This window comes from Apteryx rowi, unplaced genomic scaffold, assembly GCF_003343035.1.
Source record: "Apteryx rowi isolate R43461 unplaced genomic scaffold, aptRow1 scaffold_16, whole genome shotgun sequence".
NCBI classification, from domain to species: Eukaryota; Metazoa; Chordata; class Aves; order Apterygiformes; family Apterygidae; genus Apteryx; species Apteryx rowi.
This window is the reverse complement of record NW_020447863.1, coordinates 4,498,117-4,518,049: the sequence shown is the minus strand read 5'-3', so window position 1 is coordinate 4,518,049 and position 19,933 is coordinate 4,498,117. Positions and strand designations below refer to the sequence as shown.

Genomic DNA, 19,933 nt, shown 5'->3' with positions numbered 1-19,933 from the left:
TGATTTTCCCTTAATGCAGCAAGCCAGTTGGTCATTAGTGGAATATATTAATAATTCTCTGAAGAACCTTGCTGGTATGTGAATCAGCCTTAACTCCTTTGTATCAATAAGAGCTGCAGGTATGTCTTCGTTATATTAAAAAAAAAAAAAGAAAAGAAAAAGGAAGAAAGCAATGCTTGCAAATTGGTCTTTGTTTCCAAGGAAACAAACTTGACATGCTTGAGCTGTGCTAGATGCAAACACTGCTAGATTCAGCAGACATGCCTCAGGATTATATGGTCTGAATATTATTTTTAAACTTCCTCCAATTTAAAGGCAAGGCAGAGGATGAGAATAGAATTTGTCGGCAGGGTTTACCAATCTGTACTTACTGAAAGCGCGGTATGGTATCCTAGAGTCACCTAATGTGGTGTAGAGAGAATTGCATCCCGCACTGAAACTGGATGAGCCTAGTGACTGTCCCCATGGAATGGGCATCATGGGGCCAAATGGCTCCTTGAGTGTGTGAGTCCTGGTGTTTCGATGAAATACTTCAGGAGAAATAAAGGTCTGAGGGGAGATAAGCATACGCTCTTTATAGCAAATTATCATGCTTTATCCTGGGTCACTTTACCAAACGTTTTGCGCTCGAAAAATATTTTAGTGAAATACAACTTRCTCGTGCTAGGCTTGAAAGGCTGCCTTCCATTAAAAATCAAATGTGAATGTCAGCACTTTGCTGTCCCAAATAATTTGCTAAAAAGCTCTAGCTTGATGTTCAGTACTGGAATGAATTTAATGGGGAAGAGATGAGAGAACAAAATTATGAGTTGTTTGCATAGTGTATCTGTCGTGAATGTGCTGTAGATTGATTGAAAATTATAAATTTAACTTGGCTTATTGCATTTTAGAGAAAGTCTCTTAGTATTTTCGTGATTACCTTGGAAGCTTAGTTTAGGAAAAAAACATTTTTGGTGCTCATCTGTCACTCTGTTTCTGAAATGCTCTGTTTATAAAATATTTGATTTTTTTTAAATCTTCCCTTGAAGAATCAAAACTTCAGCATTGAAGCAGACACTGTACACGTATGAAAAAAATATTAGGCATGGAATGCACAGGAAACAAGTATCGGTCAACATAGCGCACAGACAATTCACGGATCTGAACATCCAGAGTTTGGTTTGGCTTGCGCCCAACATGAGGAATAGGGTCTGAATTAAAACTTCGTTGGGTTTAATGGTCAATTTTGTGCCCCGGCCTGCAAAGCTTTACTTCTGTAACAGCGTATCCTTGCCGCCTGCTAGTAGTTCTGTGAACTGGCAGGGGTACGCCTGTGAGCGAAGGGTCGGTACAGAAATAAAGTTTTGAAGGCACAGTCAAGTCCCACATGAAGAATAACTTGCAATATGCATGTTTATAATCCTTGGGCAGYGAAAATGCCCAGTGGACTTCAGCATTGTGCGTCTTTGCCTATTTTGTCATTTGGAAAATTGGAGAGAAAACAATCCTCTACCTATTTCTGCTGTAAAGTGTTACTGTATTAAAGAGAAAAAAATGTCATGATAGAATAATCTCAGGGCTGACTACATTAAAAAAAAATTCTCTTCAAATTCAGATTCTTAGGAAAACATAACATGAAATGTGTTGTACTTTAGTCTTCTTTTTTTTCCCCTCCTTTCATCATGCTTTTTAACTTTCTTGCAAATTGAGTCAAAAATAATATTCCAGGTTACATAGAACAAATTGGTGTAGGTTTAGCTTTAAGATGGATGGGAAGCACTACTTGCATTGTGAACTAAAAGCATCAGTTGAAGCCTGCTGCAAAAAAGAAAAAAAATATTAATGGCACGTCATGAAAATCTTGTAATTTGTGAAAGGCCTAGAGTGAAAAATGTGCTGGTTTGAGTGTCGCTGTGAAACGTTACTTTTTGCACAAGGCTTGCCTGAGACAGTATTTTCCTTGCTTTTGTTCTAAAACGCTATGCTGGCTGACGAAAAATGCCTGCGCTCTGCACACACGGAGATTCACCTTGTTGACAGGGGATGGAAGCAGTAAGGTTGGCTGGATCATGCATGATGAATCCTGCACCTTTTTTTTTTTTTTTGCTAATGACACTTCCTTATGCTTACATTTCATTAAAGCTCTGAAATGGCTGAAGATCAGCCCTTACTGAGCATGCTCCAGGGTTGAAGCTGCACCCATAGAGTGAGATGGATTTGTGGCTGAAGGAGTTATAGGCCTGAAGTCAGGATCTGGAAGGAAACAGCAGCTCTCTTCAGACAGGACCAGAGGTAGGGGAATTCTGGAAATTTCATTCACATGCCATAGGGCTTCCGCAGGGAATCRGACTCGGGAATAAGGAGACCGGATGAAGTGGTTCTTGAAGCAAACTGTTGGAATTGATTCAAAAGCAGCATAGTTAACCACTGACATGAGATGGCTTCAAACTGCTTCGGGCCGATCAGCGCGGAGGATTTTAAAATACTGACCTTTGCTGACTTGCAAACCTATATAAAGAAAGGACCTGTCTAATGTTGGGGTTATGACATAAAGCGACAACAGGCTCAGGGGTAGGGCTGGCAGCGAAGGCTGCGGGGACCGGCTTGCTTGTGCCTTCATATTGGAAAGGCATGTGATCATGTCACAGTCGTGGGCTGCGTAACGCTGCCGCTAATTATTATTAATTTGAACACTTAGGGGGCACGGACCTTCTTTGCAGTTTGAATCTTAGATCTGTCTGTGATTGGGGGTAGGCGAAGGATTTTCAAGCTGCCTCCCTCTTTGAGGCTTATTTTGCATTCCGGGGATTACAAACAAAACAAACCTTGCCAAATCAGGTGCTCCAAATTTGCAAGGAGAGGAGGGAATCTGGACGGTTGTTCCTTTTGATGGGATCTTTTTGTGTTAGTTCCACCCGGAAGGAAGTGGGGTTTAATGTGTTGGCAAGTGGCTTTGAGGGAAAGAAGGGGACTCTGTAGCTCGGGTGAGGTTGGGCTTTTGATTTTGATGTGTAGTTGCCAGCTTTTTCCAAGGAATGTATAATCACCGGCAGGTATGTGCTGCATGAGGCGATTGACTCCACTTGTTGTACAAGCAAGCTGCATGGTAAAGTGCCAATAAAACATTTACATTGGCTGTCAATGTTTGTATTAGTGAGGTGCAGGGAAGATCTGACTTTGTGTAAAGAAGGGGGGGAGGCGTCAGTAGAAAACCTCAGCCCTTTCAGACTTTATGCCCTATGGGAAATGTGTTACTGGGTGTCCACACTCCTATCAGTCTGGCTTTAAATAAAGGTAAGGCAAGAGGCTTGCTATATTTAGGCACTGTGAAAACTGCAGCTTTGGTATTATAAAGTTATTGTGTTTAGCTTCTCTCTTATTAACAGAAATCTCTGCGATTACAGTCTRTCTTTAGCCTGCATGCAGTAGGTAGATTGGCTCTTTAGGGCGACTCTTGTTGCTTTTCTTAATGTAGTGCAGTGTGTGATTGGTTAAGAGCAAAACACAGATTTTTATTTTATTGCTCTGTCCCAGACGACTGTCTTACCTAGTTAGGTCAATCTGCATGATGAGTCAGTTTATTACTTAAACTAACTTGCATATTTATTGCCCAGTTCTGCTTTTCTTGCGTAGCCAACATGCCCATTGCATTTTCTGAGCTCTAGGATTGCAGGCAAGGCGGGAGCTAGTCATTACCTTACCTGTTTGATATGTCAGCTCTGTAGTAAGTTGGTGACCAGTTTGCTTACTGATGTAGCTTTTGCAGTTCCTGCAAAATGCCTGCTCCAGGTCTCAGGCTACTGGAGCTGTATAACTTTACACATTTTTAATGGATGCTGGCTTGTTTATGGTTGGATGAATGCATAAAGAAAAGCACTTATGTAAAATAAACTGCATTGTAATTGTACAGCGAAAGTAAAAGGTTTTGGTTTTCTTTGGCTCAGATGCGGGCTGCATTTATAGCTTTTCAGGATTGATCCTTTTGGCTTTTCCTCCTTGTGCGATTCTGGCATTGAAATAATTTCAGCCCCAAGTTTTCATGTATGGTCTRGCTCCCTTGATGAGGAAATTTCCCTTAAACAGTTTCAGATGCTGAAAACCACTCGTGATAATTTCCTATTGTGCTTGTGTGAAAGGTGTAAGGTAGCCTTAAAGACCCACTGCCACCTTATGGCAGTTGCTGAAAAGCAGTCTCGTTAGAGACAATTCTGTATACATATCATGCTTGCTTAATTTCTCTGCTCTTCTTAGCTTGTGATATTTGCATGAAGACGGGAGTTTTGTTTTTAGAGTTCATCTGCTCCTTCTGTTCCTCGCCGAAATGTATGATGTCAGCGGCATTGCTCGTAGAGCCATCAACTGTGATATTTCATATGCAAGTTCATGATTTGGGGAGAGGTAAAAAAGCATCATGAAATTTTGCTTCTCTTCAACTGAAGAACTTGTTTTCATGGGAATGCCTGTCCCTGATGTTAAAAAAAAAAAAAGATTAGGTGTGAGGTCAAAGACCAGGGAAATGTTGGAGCATTGCGGTTTGTAAGCAGAAGCTGAAACGCCAGTGTTTCAGTGAAGTGTCGCAGCAGAAGTGAGACTGCATGTAAGCAGCCATTTTTACTGCCTGCTTCCCTGGCAGAAGACTACTAACGAGCAGGAATGGCTTTGCGTGATGCACTGAAATGCTTCCGATTCCCACCCCATCTACCCTTCCAGAACGAAACAATAAAACATTTGTGTGTGGAGCACATTGTTAGTGTGGTTAAAGCAATAAGCTGGCTCCCTGGTTTTGAAGATGGGGTATGTGTGTGGTGTTGTATTTAGTACCCTTCGCAAGCGAGGCTGTATGTGTACAGTAGAAGCTCTTAATAGACGAGAGCTGAATGAAGGGGAGAAATGGTGTTTTTAGCTTTCCAAAATAGAAAGAGCCGTGGTTACTATAAGTTAAAGCTGAAGGAGTTTATAATTGGGAACTGTTAGGAATACAGTATGCTCTAAATTACAGCTGTCTGTCCAATATGGCTCTAAATAAAGTTCTAGGATTGCCCTATAAATGAAATACTCAACACGTATTCTTATCAAAACATAGCAACATCTTCCAGAGAGCTTACATCTCAACATCTGTCACAACAGCATCAGTTTTTTTGGTTTGGTTTTTTTGTGTGTGTGTGTTTGTGATGTCCTCAACGCAGTGTCCCAGGGAACATTTTATGTTTCCTATTAACTAAAAACAGTTTTAAGCTTTGCTGAGGAAATGGGGGGAGGGAGGGAGGTGGCTTGAAACCTTTGGAGAGAAGAAAACAGGTTTCAAAAGGTGGAGAAAACTGTAATTCCAGAAGCATGCATTAATGACTGACTGCTCCTTCAAAACTGCTGCTGGAGCCTGTAAGGGGCGAAGCRGAGGTTTCAGCGCTCTCGGAGGACGCGGCGGGCGCTCAGAGTACCCCCAGGGCTGGGTGTTTGGTTTAGGATGCGTCCAGAATAGTCTCTGAGGAGGGAAGGGGCCCTTTTGAGAGCTTGCAGCCGCGCTGAGGAGTAGCTCCTAGCAATGGCAGAGCGCATGGGGCTTTCCAGCAGCGGTGCTTGTCCGCAAAGCCGCTTCACCCGYGGCGGCCTGGTCCATCGTGGTTTTGCACGCGATTCAGAGGAGGCCAAAAGGGAGCCTCGGCTTCGAGCGGGTCTAGGGGCAGAAGCGAGGGCTTGATGGAAATAAGAGGAARTCCTGTATTTTGGAGAGCTGAATGCTGTTCCTCCTGTAGAAGRCACATCTCCCCTTCCCTCCCACTTGCGTTTCCCCTGTAAGGGAGCTGTGAAAATGACGGCCGTAATGGTGTAATTRAGCAAAAGCCCTTAGGAGCCCCGTGTCCTTTGTGAAGGAAGGTGGTTGTTCTGCTGTCTTCCTCTTTAAAATGTGAGATTTTGGAAAGGATTTTCAAGCCTTGAATTATAGAGCTGAGGCCAGAGAGCCCGGAGTTTAAAAATATCTTGTAGTTTTATGGTCCCCGGTAGAGCATGTTTTTTGGAAAAAAGCGAGTGCTACACTGTCTCTCGCCAGACAGTCCGCAGCAGAGACAGTTYGGTGGTGAGATTGCTGGAGAGTTAAATAAAAACTTCGCGGGGCAGAGGCTCGTTGTGATTTTACTCAACTGYGAAGGAAAGAAAATCCACCTCAGCCATTTTGGAGAAGGATTTCATTTTCCGGGAGCGGGGCACGGGCTCAGCTCGGTGCTACCTAGGTGACGTCCCCGAGCGGCTGAATCGCTCAGGCCTCCTGCTCTGTCAGCTTTTGGCTTCGCGCGGCCGGCGGGCGGCAGGGGCAGAGCAGGGCTCCTTTCCTCGCCCCGCGCCGGCGCCCCTGCAGCGCCTGGCCGCCACAAAATGGCTGCAGGGCGGGGAGGAAATGGCAGCGCCGGCGTGGCCTTCCCCGGGCGCCGGGCCGCGGAGGGAGCCCGGCCACCCTGCGCACAGGCCTGGAGGAGGCCGGGCGAGGTGGCGGGGAGCCGGTGCCGCTGGGGCCGGCCTCGGGCGCAGGGGGGCCCTTTGCCACCGTGGACCCCCTGCGGGTGGCGGGGCCGCTTCAGGACACGGCCTCTGAATGGCGGCGCCATGCCGTGGGCAGCATGTGTAATGCTGCAGAGGCTGTCTGGAAGCTTCTGTTTCTTTTTGGCTGCCGTAAATTTAAGAACTCGGCTGTTTCCTCGGTACTACCACACAAGCAGCCTCCACTCTGAGCGCGTCCCTGTGCAGAGCTCCTGTGAGGTGCTAATCAATCGCTTTGCTTGACTTGATTGCGGAAGCATCCGCAGTATCCTGCTTTTTTATTTTATTTTATTTTATTTTTTTAACCAGGGCTTAGTGCTTTCCAAGACGAGAAACGTCTCCTGTTCTCAGTGTATTTCACCCTCACCAGTAAAAACATTTCCAGGGTTGAGCTGCAATAGGGAGTGCTGCGTTCAGGAGTAGGCAGAAGGAGCGAACCCCATGGYGTGCGTTTGGATCGCTGCTTTATCTCGGTCTGAAAATGGACGTGGACTGGATTAGTTCAGTGACTCTGCGTTTGTTAATATCTTTGTTTCTGTATTTTTGGTGAAAGCTTGGTAATTTGTGCTGCGCAGGGAGGGTAATGCTTCAACTGTTTTAAAGCCATCTTTGGTTTGAACTACAGTAATCTCTTGATGCAGTGGATAACACAACTTCTGCCGGTGTAGTCAGGTTTTGTTGTTTTTATTTTGGGCTTTTGGGGGTTTGTCTTAAATGAGTTACCTCTACAACTTTTAGTGATTTTTATAAAGGCCAGAAAAATCTCATTATATATACTATTACTTAGATTGACATCAAGCAGAAAAACAGTGGGTGGAAGAGAGGTCCTGGCTTTATTCTGTCACCTCAAATATTCTTCCCTTATGAGTTTTAGTCTGATCACTGTAGCCTTGTGTGTTTTAACTGTTTAGTAGTGAAACTTCTCCAAAGTGTTCAGAGCAAAATAATGTCATTTTAGCTGAGGCAGTCCCATAGATGGTTCTTTTGCTCTTTTAACTCTTGCCACTTTGCAAGTGCACGTAGACAGGGTGGTGAAATAAATGCTCGGCCTGTAGAAAACGTGGCTTGATGGTGTTTCTGGTTTGGGATAACGTAGCAGCATGGCATACGCTGGTGAGGCTTTAGTAAAGGAGAGGAGGGGATGGGTGGAGGAGAGAAGGCTTCATGCTCGTGCTGAAGCCTTGAATTTTGAACGCCTGCTTCTCATGCCACGTGCAAGGCAAATAAAATCACTGGGCTCCTCAAAACCTCGCTATGGATTTTTATGGCTTTTTTTCCCCCCTGCCGGTGCAGGCTGTTCCTTTTCCCTCCCCCTCCTCCTCCTCCTCCTCTCGGGCCATTGAGAGGCAACGCACGGCGCCAGGGTTCGTTTTAACCTTTCAGCTTAAGGAGAACTGTCTTCCATGCTCCTGTTTTGGGGAGAATTGTTTTTGCTTTGGTCAAGAGCAGACGGGTGGGACTACAGTCCAGTTCAGATTTCCTCTTCCTTCTTCCCTCTTCTCTTCTCCTCCGTGCTCTGCTCCCCTCCCCCTTCTCCTGTGGGAGGTTCTCCAGAGAAATATTAAACACGGAGAAACCCTCGGACTTTTGCATTGTGATAAATGTCATTTGTGCATTTGAATCCATTCCAGCCGATCTCTGCTTACAGATGTTCCTGCAAGTTGCTCAGGCAGTTTTACTGGGAGCTTTAGCAGATACGGAGGTTGCCAAGAGTTTGTGCTTAATTGTTAAATGGAACAGAGACAAACTACTTTTATTTTGAAGCTAAAATTTCTTCTTTGCTCTTGCTGGCTGGGCCAGCTGTATCTTATGGTTTGACATAGGCTGAGCTCAGAACTACTGCACCTAGTAGTGTGCTATCAGTTCATTGTTATTTTGTTTTTTTCGTTTTAATGATTGTATTTGCGATATGCTTTTAAGGTTGGTTGTATCAGGACATGTTAAATTATAAATCCCTGAAGTGAAAAATAGCACCCCTTCAGCTCAGCATATCAGATCTCAAATTCACTTTCAGTTGGACACTGTGCACTTAACCAGTTTAACCTGCGTGCATTTATCCCACTATTCAAAGGTCGGGCGCTTTATTAAGCAAAATATAATTAGCACAGGGGTGCCCTCAAACTTAAATGCTATTGTGCAGCATCTCTCTCTTTTTCTTTCCCCTTTTCTTTTTTTGTAGGCAAGGGCTACTCTTGGAGGCCACTGAAACAGAACACATTATTACCTGGTTTTAAAAGGCTTTTGCAGGCTAGTGATCAGTTTTAGGCCTGGCACTAGGTCAGACCGTTGACAGATTATCTTTATTAACTGTGCATTGCACCAGGCGGACCGAGTATCCCCGCGATGCCTTAGATAATAGTTGCTCCAATGGAAGCCCTTAAGCCTGCAGGTTCTCTGTGAAATGGCTGCAGCTTGGAGTGAACAGTGAAATGGTCTCCACTGGGCATGCTCACTCTGTAGAGGGAGCTTTTATCACATGAGCAGAAACTGAATCACTGTTCATGAGGATCTGGAATATGCAACTCTTTGAGTCTTCATCAAAAGAAGACCACAGATGTCTGCAGGTACAGTAACTTGTAGTGTCCATGTTCCATATGTCATAAATAGCAGATTCCCTCAGGTTGTGGCCGCAGACAGACTGTTGTCAGGTAGGAAAGGAGAAACCTCTGAGAGGAGGAAGACAGTTAAGATAATCATGGCTGGATTTTTTTATTTATTTTTTGCCCTATGCAAGAGAGAACAGCACAGCAGAAATGTGGGTATTGCATATTGATGCAGCATGCAGGGTAGTGTGTTGGGGCATCTTTTGAAGAAGTGATTTGCAGAATAACCTGGACAGGCGCAGTTGCTTTTCAGACTTTGACTTCTCTGATCTTTTGTGTTGTTATTAGTGTTACTTTGTTTTGCTCAATGGACTTGTACATAGTTCTGAATCTGAAATTACCTGTCTCTGGGGAAGCTTGGGCTGTATTTCCACGCTTTAAGTCAGTCTTTTATTTGTCTTCTGTGTTGGGGAGGGTGTGGAGGTTTGTCTGGATTTTTTTTTTTTGCCTTTTTTTTTTTTAAGCATGAAGTCTTTTGAATATTTGGTTCTACCAGGAACCCTCCCTGCTTCCATTTCTTATAAGCAAGAAGAGAAAACCCTGGGGTCTTTAAGCTGTTCGAAGACTGAACTTTGAAAGGAAAGGAGAGGGCCTGTGGACACATTTCACCTGCTTGCTAGAAACAATTTTGACAGCCTTCAGTTATGTCAAGCAAGCCTACTGTTTAGTTTTGAGGGTGGAGGGAAGAGTGAACCTGATTTTATCAGGAAGAAGGGCTCTTTTTTGGGGGTGGTGGTTTGGGTTTTTTGTTTGTTTGTTTGGGGGTTTTATTTACCTATTTTCCAAGCAGCCTGCAATCCAAGAGAGCAGCTGATTAAAATGAAATGTCCGTAGTTGATTTCATGGCAGAAGGCCCATGTCAGCAATTTTTTAAAAGGTTGCCTAAAATTCATACCCCTGGCCCTGCCATGTTCTTTATTATTATTAATATTATTATTGTTATTATTATTAGTTTGTGTTATATGCACCCAGCTGTGATGCCTGCTACAGCGACCGGTCTGACTTGGAGCGTACACCCTGTTCTTGACCTCCGCTGTTGTCTCTTAAGGCTCTCAGGTTCCCGGACCTGTGGGTGCTCCTGGCACCCCCTGGCAGCATGCAAAACGCAGGCCTAAACTCTGTCGCTTGCTGGGTTTGAGGAAAGCCCTTAAAACTACCATATATACCTATATATTAAATTTTTAAATGACGGTTGAAATGTGAAGATACCCTTTAAAAGGCTAGGGAGCTTAGAGGAGAGTCTGTGATATCTAATCTAAATATCTATCATGTCTCCAGGAGCCTATAAATACGCTCATTATTTGTCATCTAGTAAATGCGTATTAAAGGCAAATACATCAAAAGAAGTCATAAGGAGATAAACAGGAGACTTTCTTTTTAAAAGTGAAGAGCAAAGGCCTTGAAATGTTGGCTGATGAGCTCCTGTCCAGCAAAAAATGTGTTTGGATTTTAACGAAGGCTAAGCAAACAAGCAACCAAAAAAATGCTGAGACAACGCTTTGGGGTGCTAACAAGTGCTTGTGCAGAATATGGTGACCATGATGATGCTTGTGCGAGAGGCTGCCTAAAATGCTAAAGAGTCACTTACTGCTGCCTGAAATTCCTTCTGAGAGCATTTGCAAAATGATGCTGAAATGCCTGACCTACTTTTTGGAGGGAAGAGGCAAGTGTAAGGTTAGAAATGCCATGTTGCTTTTCAGCAAGGGTTAATAGCCCTAAATTTGGGCCTTTGGGTCTTATTTTATTTTTATTTTTTAACTCTGCATGCTAAACTGACTTTTATGTTACTTTAACTCCAGTGCAAAGGGCCTCAGCCAGCCATTGAAAATAACTGTGAGTATTTCCTAGCCCAGGCAGACGCTTCCTTTGCCTCTCCTTGGCAGTCGCATGTGAAAAAAAGCAGTGCTGTTGTACTTCCCTTCAAAGTTATTTTTCCTCTTCCCAAGCAAATGACTGGCTAGCAAACGGCTCCTCGGAGCTGCATCCCTCGCTGCTGTGCCTTGCTCGTGCCGGAGGGACATGGGACATGTTTTAGGACACCTCACGGGCTTAAAAACCGCCCCGGCCCCTGTTAAGAAGCGCTGGCCCTCGCAGCTGGGCCCGCGAACGGGGAATGTTTCTGCCGGTGAGGCCCCCCGCTTACAAAAACAAGCGCCCGCCGGCTCCCGGGCCTGGTGGCGGGGCGGCTCGGCCGTGGCGGCGCGGGATCAGGCCCGCCGCACGAGAGCCCGGCCGCGTGCGGGTGTCCGGCCGAGCGGGAGCGCCGGGGCTGCGGCTGCCCTGCTCCGTCAGTGCTTTTCCTCCTTGGCCCGGCATTTGAAGCTGTATCTCGTTACACTGGTATGCCGCGGCGGTGCCAACGCCAGTGTGACCTCTCCCGCGCGGTGCCATCTCCTAATGAAAAAGGATCATGTGCTTTTTTGTACAATGGCAGGGAACTATTTCATTCAGGTAAACAAGGACATTTAAGGAGCTTCGCTATCATGGCCAGCTGGTGTGGACGTTTGGGGGAGGGACGATTTGATTCCTGGTGCTTTTTTGTTGTTGTTGTTGCTCGTCTCTCTTTTTTTTTTTTTTTTTTTCCCCCCCTTTAAAATCTTCTTGCTCCTTTTCCTCTTCCTGGATCTTAGAGAGGTCAAGGAATCGCTGCAGAGACTGCTGTCAACCTGGACGGAGGGAATTATCTTGCTTTTCAGTTCAGGCTAAAGACTTGGGGCTCTGGCAGCRTGCATTAACTGCTCTTGAGGCTTGAAGGACCATATGCTCCTGCAGTGAAACGCAGTGGCAGTTATTTAGAAGCAAATCTCGAATTTATAACCCTTAACTACCATTTTCAGAGGTGTGTGTTTTTTTGGGTTTTTTTTGGCTACCATGAATTTAAGAGTTTTGAAACCCACCCCTGTTTGGAGAGGGGAACCTGGACGTCGTAACGTGATCTCTCCCCTTGTGTCCTGTTCCCTTCGTTCGTTTACAGATTCATTCTCCCCTTCACTCCTCCCCTCCCCTCTTCCTATTCGAACTTCTTGGTCTGGCACATTGGGGCTGTTCTGTGAAGTACGAACTGTTTCGATTTGCTTATGATGGCTGCATTGAGTTGGTTGTGGCGGGGGGCAGAGTGGGAAGACAGTCAGCGTACAGCGCGGCACACCAGGATTTACAGTAGCCGGTAAAGCAGCAGGAGCGAAGCTCGCACACTGTATAAGCTAATTGGAATGTGTTTAAAAAAAATAAAAAAAATAATATTAGGAAAAAAATGTACAACAAGCTTTTATTTATTTATTTTTTAAATAAAATATTCTGGGATCCAAACTAACAGCCTTCTTCCCCCAGACCAGGTAATTTTTTTTGTTTTTTCTCTTCCAATTCCATCATAAGGGTGGAGGTGGGGGGGAAGCATGGTAGAAATGGTGGAGAAGGGCAGAGCCGGTGGGGGTTAAGAAGATCTGACACGCGAGCGTGTTCCCCGTAATGCTGCCATACTGTGTCTGAGCAGGAGAACGCCTCTCGCAAAGGAAGCTTTTAACAAATTGTCCTTGTTCCAAGGATGAGGAAACCTCCAGCTCTTCTGGCATTTTCTCTCCTTCATAACTCAAAGCTGCTTTCACCTGCAAAGGATGATAAGCACAGAAGGGGAGAGAAGTGGAATACAGAGGGACTCGGAGCAACCTTGCAAGGCTTTGCATGGAGCTCTTGGTGTTAAATGAGGAACTTTTCCCCTCCTCCTCTCCTCATTTCCCTGTGTGCCTGCAAAAATACTCTGGTTTGCATTTAAAGGAGAAAACTGTATGTGCTGGGACTAAGCCAACTTGTTTATTCAAGGAAAATACCATATTCCCAACCCTTTCTTTTTCAGAGGAAGGCTTGACACAGGATGGCAGACTGGGCTGCATATTATATTTTTAGGTGACATCGAAGCACGGTGGTGATTCRAAGGAGCTGAAATCATGGCTGGCATTTTTCATTGAAGTTTGTGATACCTTCCCTTCCCACGCCCCCCCTTCCCCCCCAAAAGGGTTAACTTGTTCCTGCCACATTGCTTTTTTTTGAGCAGGTGGATTTTGACCTAAATCCAAAAAAAAAGCCCCCAACCAACCCCACAGTGTCACAATCTGCTGGTTTCCAGACTTTGTCATTTTCTCCTCCAAATTGGATTTTTCTTGCAAGCGGCGAAGTTGACTGCGTCCCCGTTGTAACGAGAGACTTGCTCGGAGCGGGGCTGCGAATTAGCCGCGGCTGCAAGAGGCACTAGTGCTACAAATACCAGCTTCTATTTTACTGTCAAAAAATGGCAGGTCACTGTGTGTCTGTAAACAATGCAGTTATGAAATGGCAGTGCAAGGCCGAGCTGAGCATGCTCAGGAGCAGCCTGTAGGGGGAGGTGATCAGAGCAAGATGATCTAATTCAGTGCAATTCTTGGGATTGAAGGAAAAGACCAGGCTCCACACTAATGACAGAGCAGAAAAAACACTTCTGGGACTAAGCCTGTAGGCCATGGAGGAGAGATTCTGAGGATCTCCTACCTTTAGGACTTCGGCTACTGAGCAGTGCCGTGTCGCTTTATCACTTTTGAGAAGAGTAAAGTCTTGGTGAGGTTTTTCTGTAGTTATTAGAGACAGGCCCTAGATTGCAATCTTTTTTTTTTCTCTCTTTTTTTTTTTCCTCCTCTCCCTGTCCGCTTTCCAGCTTGCAGGCGTCGATGTATTGCTGCTGGCCTCTCATCTAGCTTGGTTGCAGGTAACACAAAGTGTTGTGCGAAGAGGGTGTGATACCTGCGTGAGGTCTCCTACGTCCCAAGAAAGCCCCAAGCACTCCGTTGGGCTTGGGGGAGAGAGCGTGTTTTGGYGCGCGCCTTGTCTTTTCCTCATGTTCGGCCCCAACGTGGCTTTCGAAGTTGGAAACGTGCAGCGCGCCCTGCTCTCCTGGGATCGTTCGGAGGAGCAGGGGCAGGGAGAGGGAGCTTCTCGGCTGGATATGACGGCTTGGGGGAGGGAGGAAGAGGAGGACCTCGCAGGTCGAAGAGGCACCTGAGTGTGCGCCCCGGGAGGACTGCGCCCCAGGCTTCTCCCTTCTCCGTCGGCCTCCTTTGCGTGCCCTGGGCTGCCACAACCTGCTCGCTTTGGACACTTCTTCATGCTACTTTTTTTTTATTATTATTATTATTATTCCTGTTAAGCCTTCATGGGGACTTGGTGTTTCTAAAATGGCTGGTTTGCTTTTGCTACAGATGATGGTGGGTTACCAGGCAGAMTCTTCCTCTCCATTTTAGGGTTTTCTTCCCCCCCCTCCCCCAGTGTCAGGAGAAGGCAGGCAGCAGCTGTGAATAATGTGCCAGTCCTTCTTGTTAACCTCAGCAGTGGAAGGAGGAGATGCCTTTGTCTGCTCTGGATTTACACTTGTCTGCACATACAGGTTGTACTGGCTTTAACTCTGCTGGGACACAGTTAAATTGGTACAGCGCTTCCCAGTGTGGAGGCAGCGAAAAAGTAAAGCTGCCTCCACGCTATGGGTTGCAGTCGTGTAAGTAGTTTGGTAGATTGGTCTCACCTTTAGAGAAACTGCATGGAGCGCAGGCTCAGATAGCYGGTGGTTGCAAACCCCCCCTTTGCCTGAACACCATAATGAACTGTGCAGCGTTAGAAAAAAGTCATTTTAAGTCCTGTTATGTTTCATGCACGTGTCTGTCTGTTCCTGGCTTTTGCATGCAGGGACTTGCACCTTGTTTCTACCCTTCCCCTGCTTTGGAAGTTAATTTGTACAGCTGGAGTAGGAGAATGTCATTGACTTAGAGAAGGAAAGGTTTCTGTCCTTTCAGGAGGGAAGGAAGAGTCTGGATGTAAGGAATTCAGGAAACAAAAGAATTGCAGRTCTGCTTTGATTTGAGGACAAACTTCAGATTGCAAGGAGTGATTGTTACGAGCTGTGGCTGAAATTCCCTGTTCACATGATTGCAAGAGGCTTATAAGGAAGTGGCCTTAGCCAAAAAAAGGAGCCTTGAGAGTGGTGACTGCTTTGTAGGCCAGGTACCTTGATGGTTACATTTCTCTCCCTCTCCAAATCAAATGATTCTGCTGCTTCTAATGACAGACCCTTGGTCAGCGTCTCCCCATGAGCAGTAATCCCAGACCTTGCACATGGACAGCAGGACCGGAGTAGTGCAAAAATCTGAAATTAGCACTCTTCACATGCCTACAAAAGAAACGCTGTCTATCCAGAAGCGCTTCCTTAATCATTATTTCATGTATAATTAGCTGCAACATGTTTATCTTCTCCCTAAGCCAAAGGTTATTATGAGAAAGTTGATCTTTCTTTTTTTTTTAGGAGAAAAAGGGAGGAAAAAATGAGAGTGAATGAGAATCTGCTGCTGCTGGAGTTGCATCATTTATTAAGAGCTTTGCCTCTCTTTCTTGCTACAGTACATATTGCATACCTCGCCGCCGCCTTGCACAGTAGGTGAAATACTGCTTTGTTGAAGTGCTTGCTAGAGCTTTGCCTAAGAATTTGGTCTGTGAGGAAAGCCGGTGTTGGGGTGTGTGCATGAAGGGCTCGTGGGGAGAGGCGTGCTCGCGGTTTCCCGTAGAGGGGTTCTGCAGCCATCGAGGGTGAACCTTCTGGCTGTAGGCTTTGCAGGCCATTCAGGATCATTCCTCTGTCAGTCTTTCCTAGTCTGCAGACAGATGTGTTGATGCAGCTAGTGCCCTGAATGTTAAAGAACAGAATTTTCTCCAGTGTGCAGCCGAGTTGGAGAAGGGTCAGTCCCTCCTGCTTGTTTCCTACCCCAATCCTCTTAGATTGACCTGTTTTAACTGAATATCTCAAATTAGAATAATGTTGCTGCAAAGTCTCAGGTTCCTAGACAGTTGTTTTTTTTTTTTTTTAAACCAAAAAAAAAAAAGAACCTGGTGAAGGTAGACATCTTAGCACATCAAACCTCCGATCCTTTCCTTGTCTGCCTTTAAAGAACTCTGGTTCATGATGTAACTAACTGGTCTCTTGGGCTTGGTAAGCTACAATATGTTGAAGTTTTGCTATGCATGTATTGTCTTTTCCTATAAAGCCTGTTTGGACCAACTTGCTGCRAAGGGCACCCGGATGGCTAAGGAAAATTCCAAGGAGGAGGCTGAGAAGGTTCTTTCTGTGTTTTCCAGCTTTGCTCTCTCTTTGGTTTTTTTTTTTTGTTGGTGTTGCTTTAGGGGGGTGRTTTTGTTGCTGTTGATTGTTGTTGTTGTTTTAAAGGCACCCCTGTAGTTTCTAGTTGTCGGTTTGGAAATGCTGCACACCCTGTCCTTGGACGTTCTGAACTGTCTTCCATCCCCTCCTAAGATCTGAAAGTCGGCAAGGAAACCTGCTTTCTTGTAAACAGAGGTGGAGAGGAAAAATTAAAACAGCGCTAGCTTCTCTCCTTGGATCCTCATGGCTTTTAAAGCCCTTGCAAAGACCTAATCAGTCTTTCTGAAGATGCAGTAATTTTTCTTTCCCTGGAAATCTAAAAATAAAAGGGGGGGGAAATAATGCTTCACTGGTTGTGGCACATAATCTTTGTGGAGGCTCTCCAGTGATTGAAGATTAATAATCAGTCTGTTGTAGGCAGTGGAATGGAGGCGGACGGCTGCAGGAAAGAGGGGGAAAAAAAAAAAGAGGAGAGTGCGAGACTCTTATTGTGAAGCAGCCTGTGCTTGGCAGTTGGCTTTTGTTGGGACTGCTGTAAGAACAGACATTTCTCTGCTAGGAGGGTGGGTATAAGATTTCTCTGCCAATCAGGAGCCGGCAGATTGGGGCATGGTGGAGTGTGAGCAAAAAGGGAAGTTTGCTTTGAATTTAAGGGGAGGAAAAAAAAAATGGAGGTATTGACACTTGCAACAAAGTTGCTGCTAACTTGTTTGGGTGGATGTTGCGCTCTGGTTGGAAATGAATGGGCAGCTCGGCTCCCGCGCCCTGCAGCGCGTGGGTGGTGGTGGTGGTGGTGGTGGTGGTGGTGGTGGCGTGGAGCGTGCAGGGCTCTGCCTCTGAATCCTCTCCTCAGCCTGCAGACGTTTGCCATGAACTTGATGCATCTGGCTCGGGATAGACCAAGAAGGGGGAGAGCTGCCTACCTGCTGGTGCTATGGGGAAGAGGCTTCGAATGCTTTGCAGCAGCTTCCTGGCGTAGCCTCCCTTTGGATAAAAATGCTTCAGAACTCACAGTCGTCTTTTTCTTTTTCTTTCCTTTTTCTTTTTTTTCCCCCCTCTGCACAGGGCTGAAGGTGCACTGTAGTGTTTCCTACCTTGCTGTTGAGTTGTTGTTTGTTTTGGAGCAAGGAGCGAAAGCGGTGCCGCTAATGTGGGCCGTTTGGATGTGGTTCTGAAACGGGGACCACGAGAGCCGGCCAGCAGCAACCTAGGTTAGCTCTGCTTCGGCACCGATGCTTTTACTCGCGCATGAAGAAGAGGTGCTCTCTAGCCTCTCAGAGCGTTGGAAATCCTGCTTAGAAAGCTCCTGTTTGCTGGCCAGGATCCTGGGCAGCTCTGTGCCCCTGCTAATTACAGGCGGTGAGGAGTGTGTTCGTTAGGCTGCGGTGGGCTGTTTGGCTTCAGGGCTCCAGCGGTGGCTTTTCTGCAGGCCTCATCGTTCGAGCAGCAGCCACGTTGCTGCGCAAGGGAGAGCGTGAATAATTTGTGGAGCGGGGGTGCCACCTGTGAAATAAAGAAAAAACCAAAAGTAGCATCAGATGAGTAAAAGTGGCAGATTTGAAAACCTGAGGCTTTTGGCTGGAATCGGTTTAATGGAGGGAGTATCAAGGCCTTTACTTGTTGTAACAAAAGTTGGGAAAACAAACTGGTCCCTGTCTGATGAACTGAGGCTCTTTATTTTATGGCAGTGTCTGTAGCGAGGGCATGGGGATTCATTCCCCATGAGTAAGAGCCCCTGAGTCTGTGTGCTTGAATAGGTGCAGTTTGCATTAGTCTTACACCAGGATAAGTTCATAAGAAAAATGAAATTATCCCTGTTTACAAAAGATCTGGGTAGGGGAGAAGTAGCTTTTACATCTACAGGTTTGCACCAGGGATATGTCTTATTGGCTTAGCCAAAAAAAAAAAAAAAAGGAGAAAGTTGATCTGTGTTCAAACTTTAGGCTGCATTTTATGATCATTTCRTGATGGAAATTGTGAGCCAGCATCTGCTGGAAGTTTGTTTTGTTTCAGGCTGTCTGATCGGTTGGCTGAGCTGGGGTTTCAGATGCTTAAGATTTTTTTGTGTCTGTCTTAAAATCTGAAGGTTGTGTATTTAGCGTCTGAGTTTCCTCTTGATGAGAGTCTTCTAGCCTGGATATATTTGGCGTTTACTTGCACTCACTGAGGGGCACGTAGCCACCTAGAACATCCTTGTTGCTTATTTGAGGAACAGTCCTTCAAGGTGCCCTTAGCTCCCCATGGGGGAATCTGGCACGTGCTGGGGGGAGGTTTCCAAGAAACTTGGACCAAGCCACGTTCCCTGAAGTTGCCACCTATCCATCAGCTGTGGGTTGCTTTACAGATAACAGCGCTTAGCTGCGGTGCAGGACACGGTGGTCCTGCAATCGCCCCGGTGGCTGGTGGCCTGCAGCTGGTAACTCAGGCTGCTGCTGGTGGGTCTCCCCATGGCCCGGAGGGGGGCAGGCGTTGCAATGCAGAAAAAGGAAGCCCCCGCGCTGCGGGACCTCAGCTGTGCAGCCGAGTTCACGTGGAAACAAAAGTTACCCAGCGGCTGGTAACAGCGACCCCAAAGATCATCTCCCCTGTTAGCTTCAGAGGCTTCCAAGGCAGCTGCTGCGGGGAAGGGCAGGCTGCCCATCCTTGTTTGCCGACAAACGCTTTCGAGGCCGATACGCCGGGCTGCGTATATATTCCTTATCTCTTTTGCTCGCTTTATGGGAGATGGGCAGGGTTTTCTTTCCCCTTCTTCTTCTTCTTTATCACTCAGCGCGCTTTAGACCGTTTGATTTGCATGGCTGCAGGCACCATCTGCTCTCCGCGTTGGCCTACAACAGTTGGCTTGACCTAGGCGCGTTCCCCGCCTGGGCTGCGCGCAGCAGGCAGTGAAGCCTTCGCCCGGCCTTTCCCCGGCCCCGAAGGCCGGCGTCGCTGCTCGCCTGATTACAAGGCGGCTTTGCGAGGCAGTCGCCATGTTTACCTTTCAGAGGAGCTTGTCTCCTTGAACGCAGAGCTGTGTCAAAGGGCTCCTCTTGTGTGTTTGGGGTTTTTAATACCTTTCTCCGTTCTTTTGTGTTTTTTTTTTTCTGTTAGCTTTTTGTCTGCCTCCTCCCCACCCCCCCAAAAAAAAGGTATTAAGGCTGCAAACCTGATACAGCAACATGATTCCAAGTGTGTGAAAGGCAGAAGAGATGAGCAGGTGTTCGCTTTTTCAAGAAAAAGAGGAAAAAAGGGAAAAAAACCCTTGATTTAGGATGCAAAATAGAACTCCTTAACTTTAATAAACGTGAAGGATGAGTTAGCTCCAGCTCACCTGGGTTGATGGTTTGCATTTTGTAAATCACATCAGAACAAGCTACAAAAATAGAAGCGTACTTGGGCCTGTTAACGTTGATGTATGTCATGCAAGGAGAAGTGTGGCGGATGAAAAGCCCTCCCCGCCCCCCCGAGACCTCCGAGGTTTGGGGGGAGCGAGGGTCATGTCCTTGGGATGCCTTTTATGACCGTTTTAATCCGTGCCTATACCGACGTGCTCAGCTGGATTCCCAAACTCTTTACATGTGGAAAAAATGTCTGGCTGCATCTTGACCAAAGAGATCTGAAATCTCAACCCTGCGTGCAAATCCAGACTCCTCTGCTTCTCGGAGGA

The 19,933-nt window shown here is 46.2% G+C and overlaps 1 protein-coding gene across 11 annotated transcripts in view; it reads left to right on the top strand.

Annotated features, from left to right (window-relative positions):
- The window catches only part of EHMT1 (euchromatic histone lysine methyltransferase 1), a 127,633-nt gene that overhangs the window by 40,424 nt on the left and 67,276 nt on the right, over positions 1-19,933 (top strand). For 5 of the 11 annotated variants that reach the window (XM_026059716.1, XM_026059726.1, XM_026059719.1 and 2 more), the window contains exon 1: positions 9,029-9,077. The exons of 3 other annotated variants lie outside the window; for them this stretch is intronic. In XM_026059716.1, coding sequence (XP_025915501.1) covers positions 9,030-9,077 — 48 coding nt within the window. In that variant the 5' untranslated portion in view covers position 9,029. Of the gene's footprint in view, positions 1-9,019; positions 9,078-15,543; positions 15,564-16,096; positions 16,117-19,933 lie in introns of those variants that run through there. 3 more of the 11 variants (XM_026059720.1, XM_026059722.1, XM_026059721.1) reach the window with 3 other exon arrangements.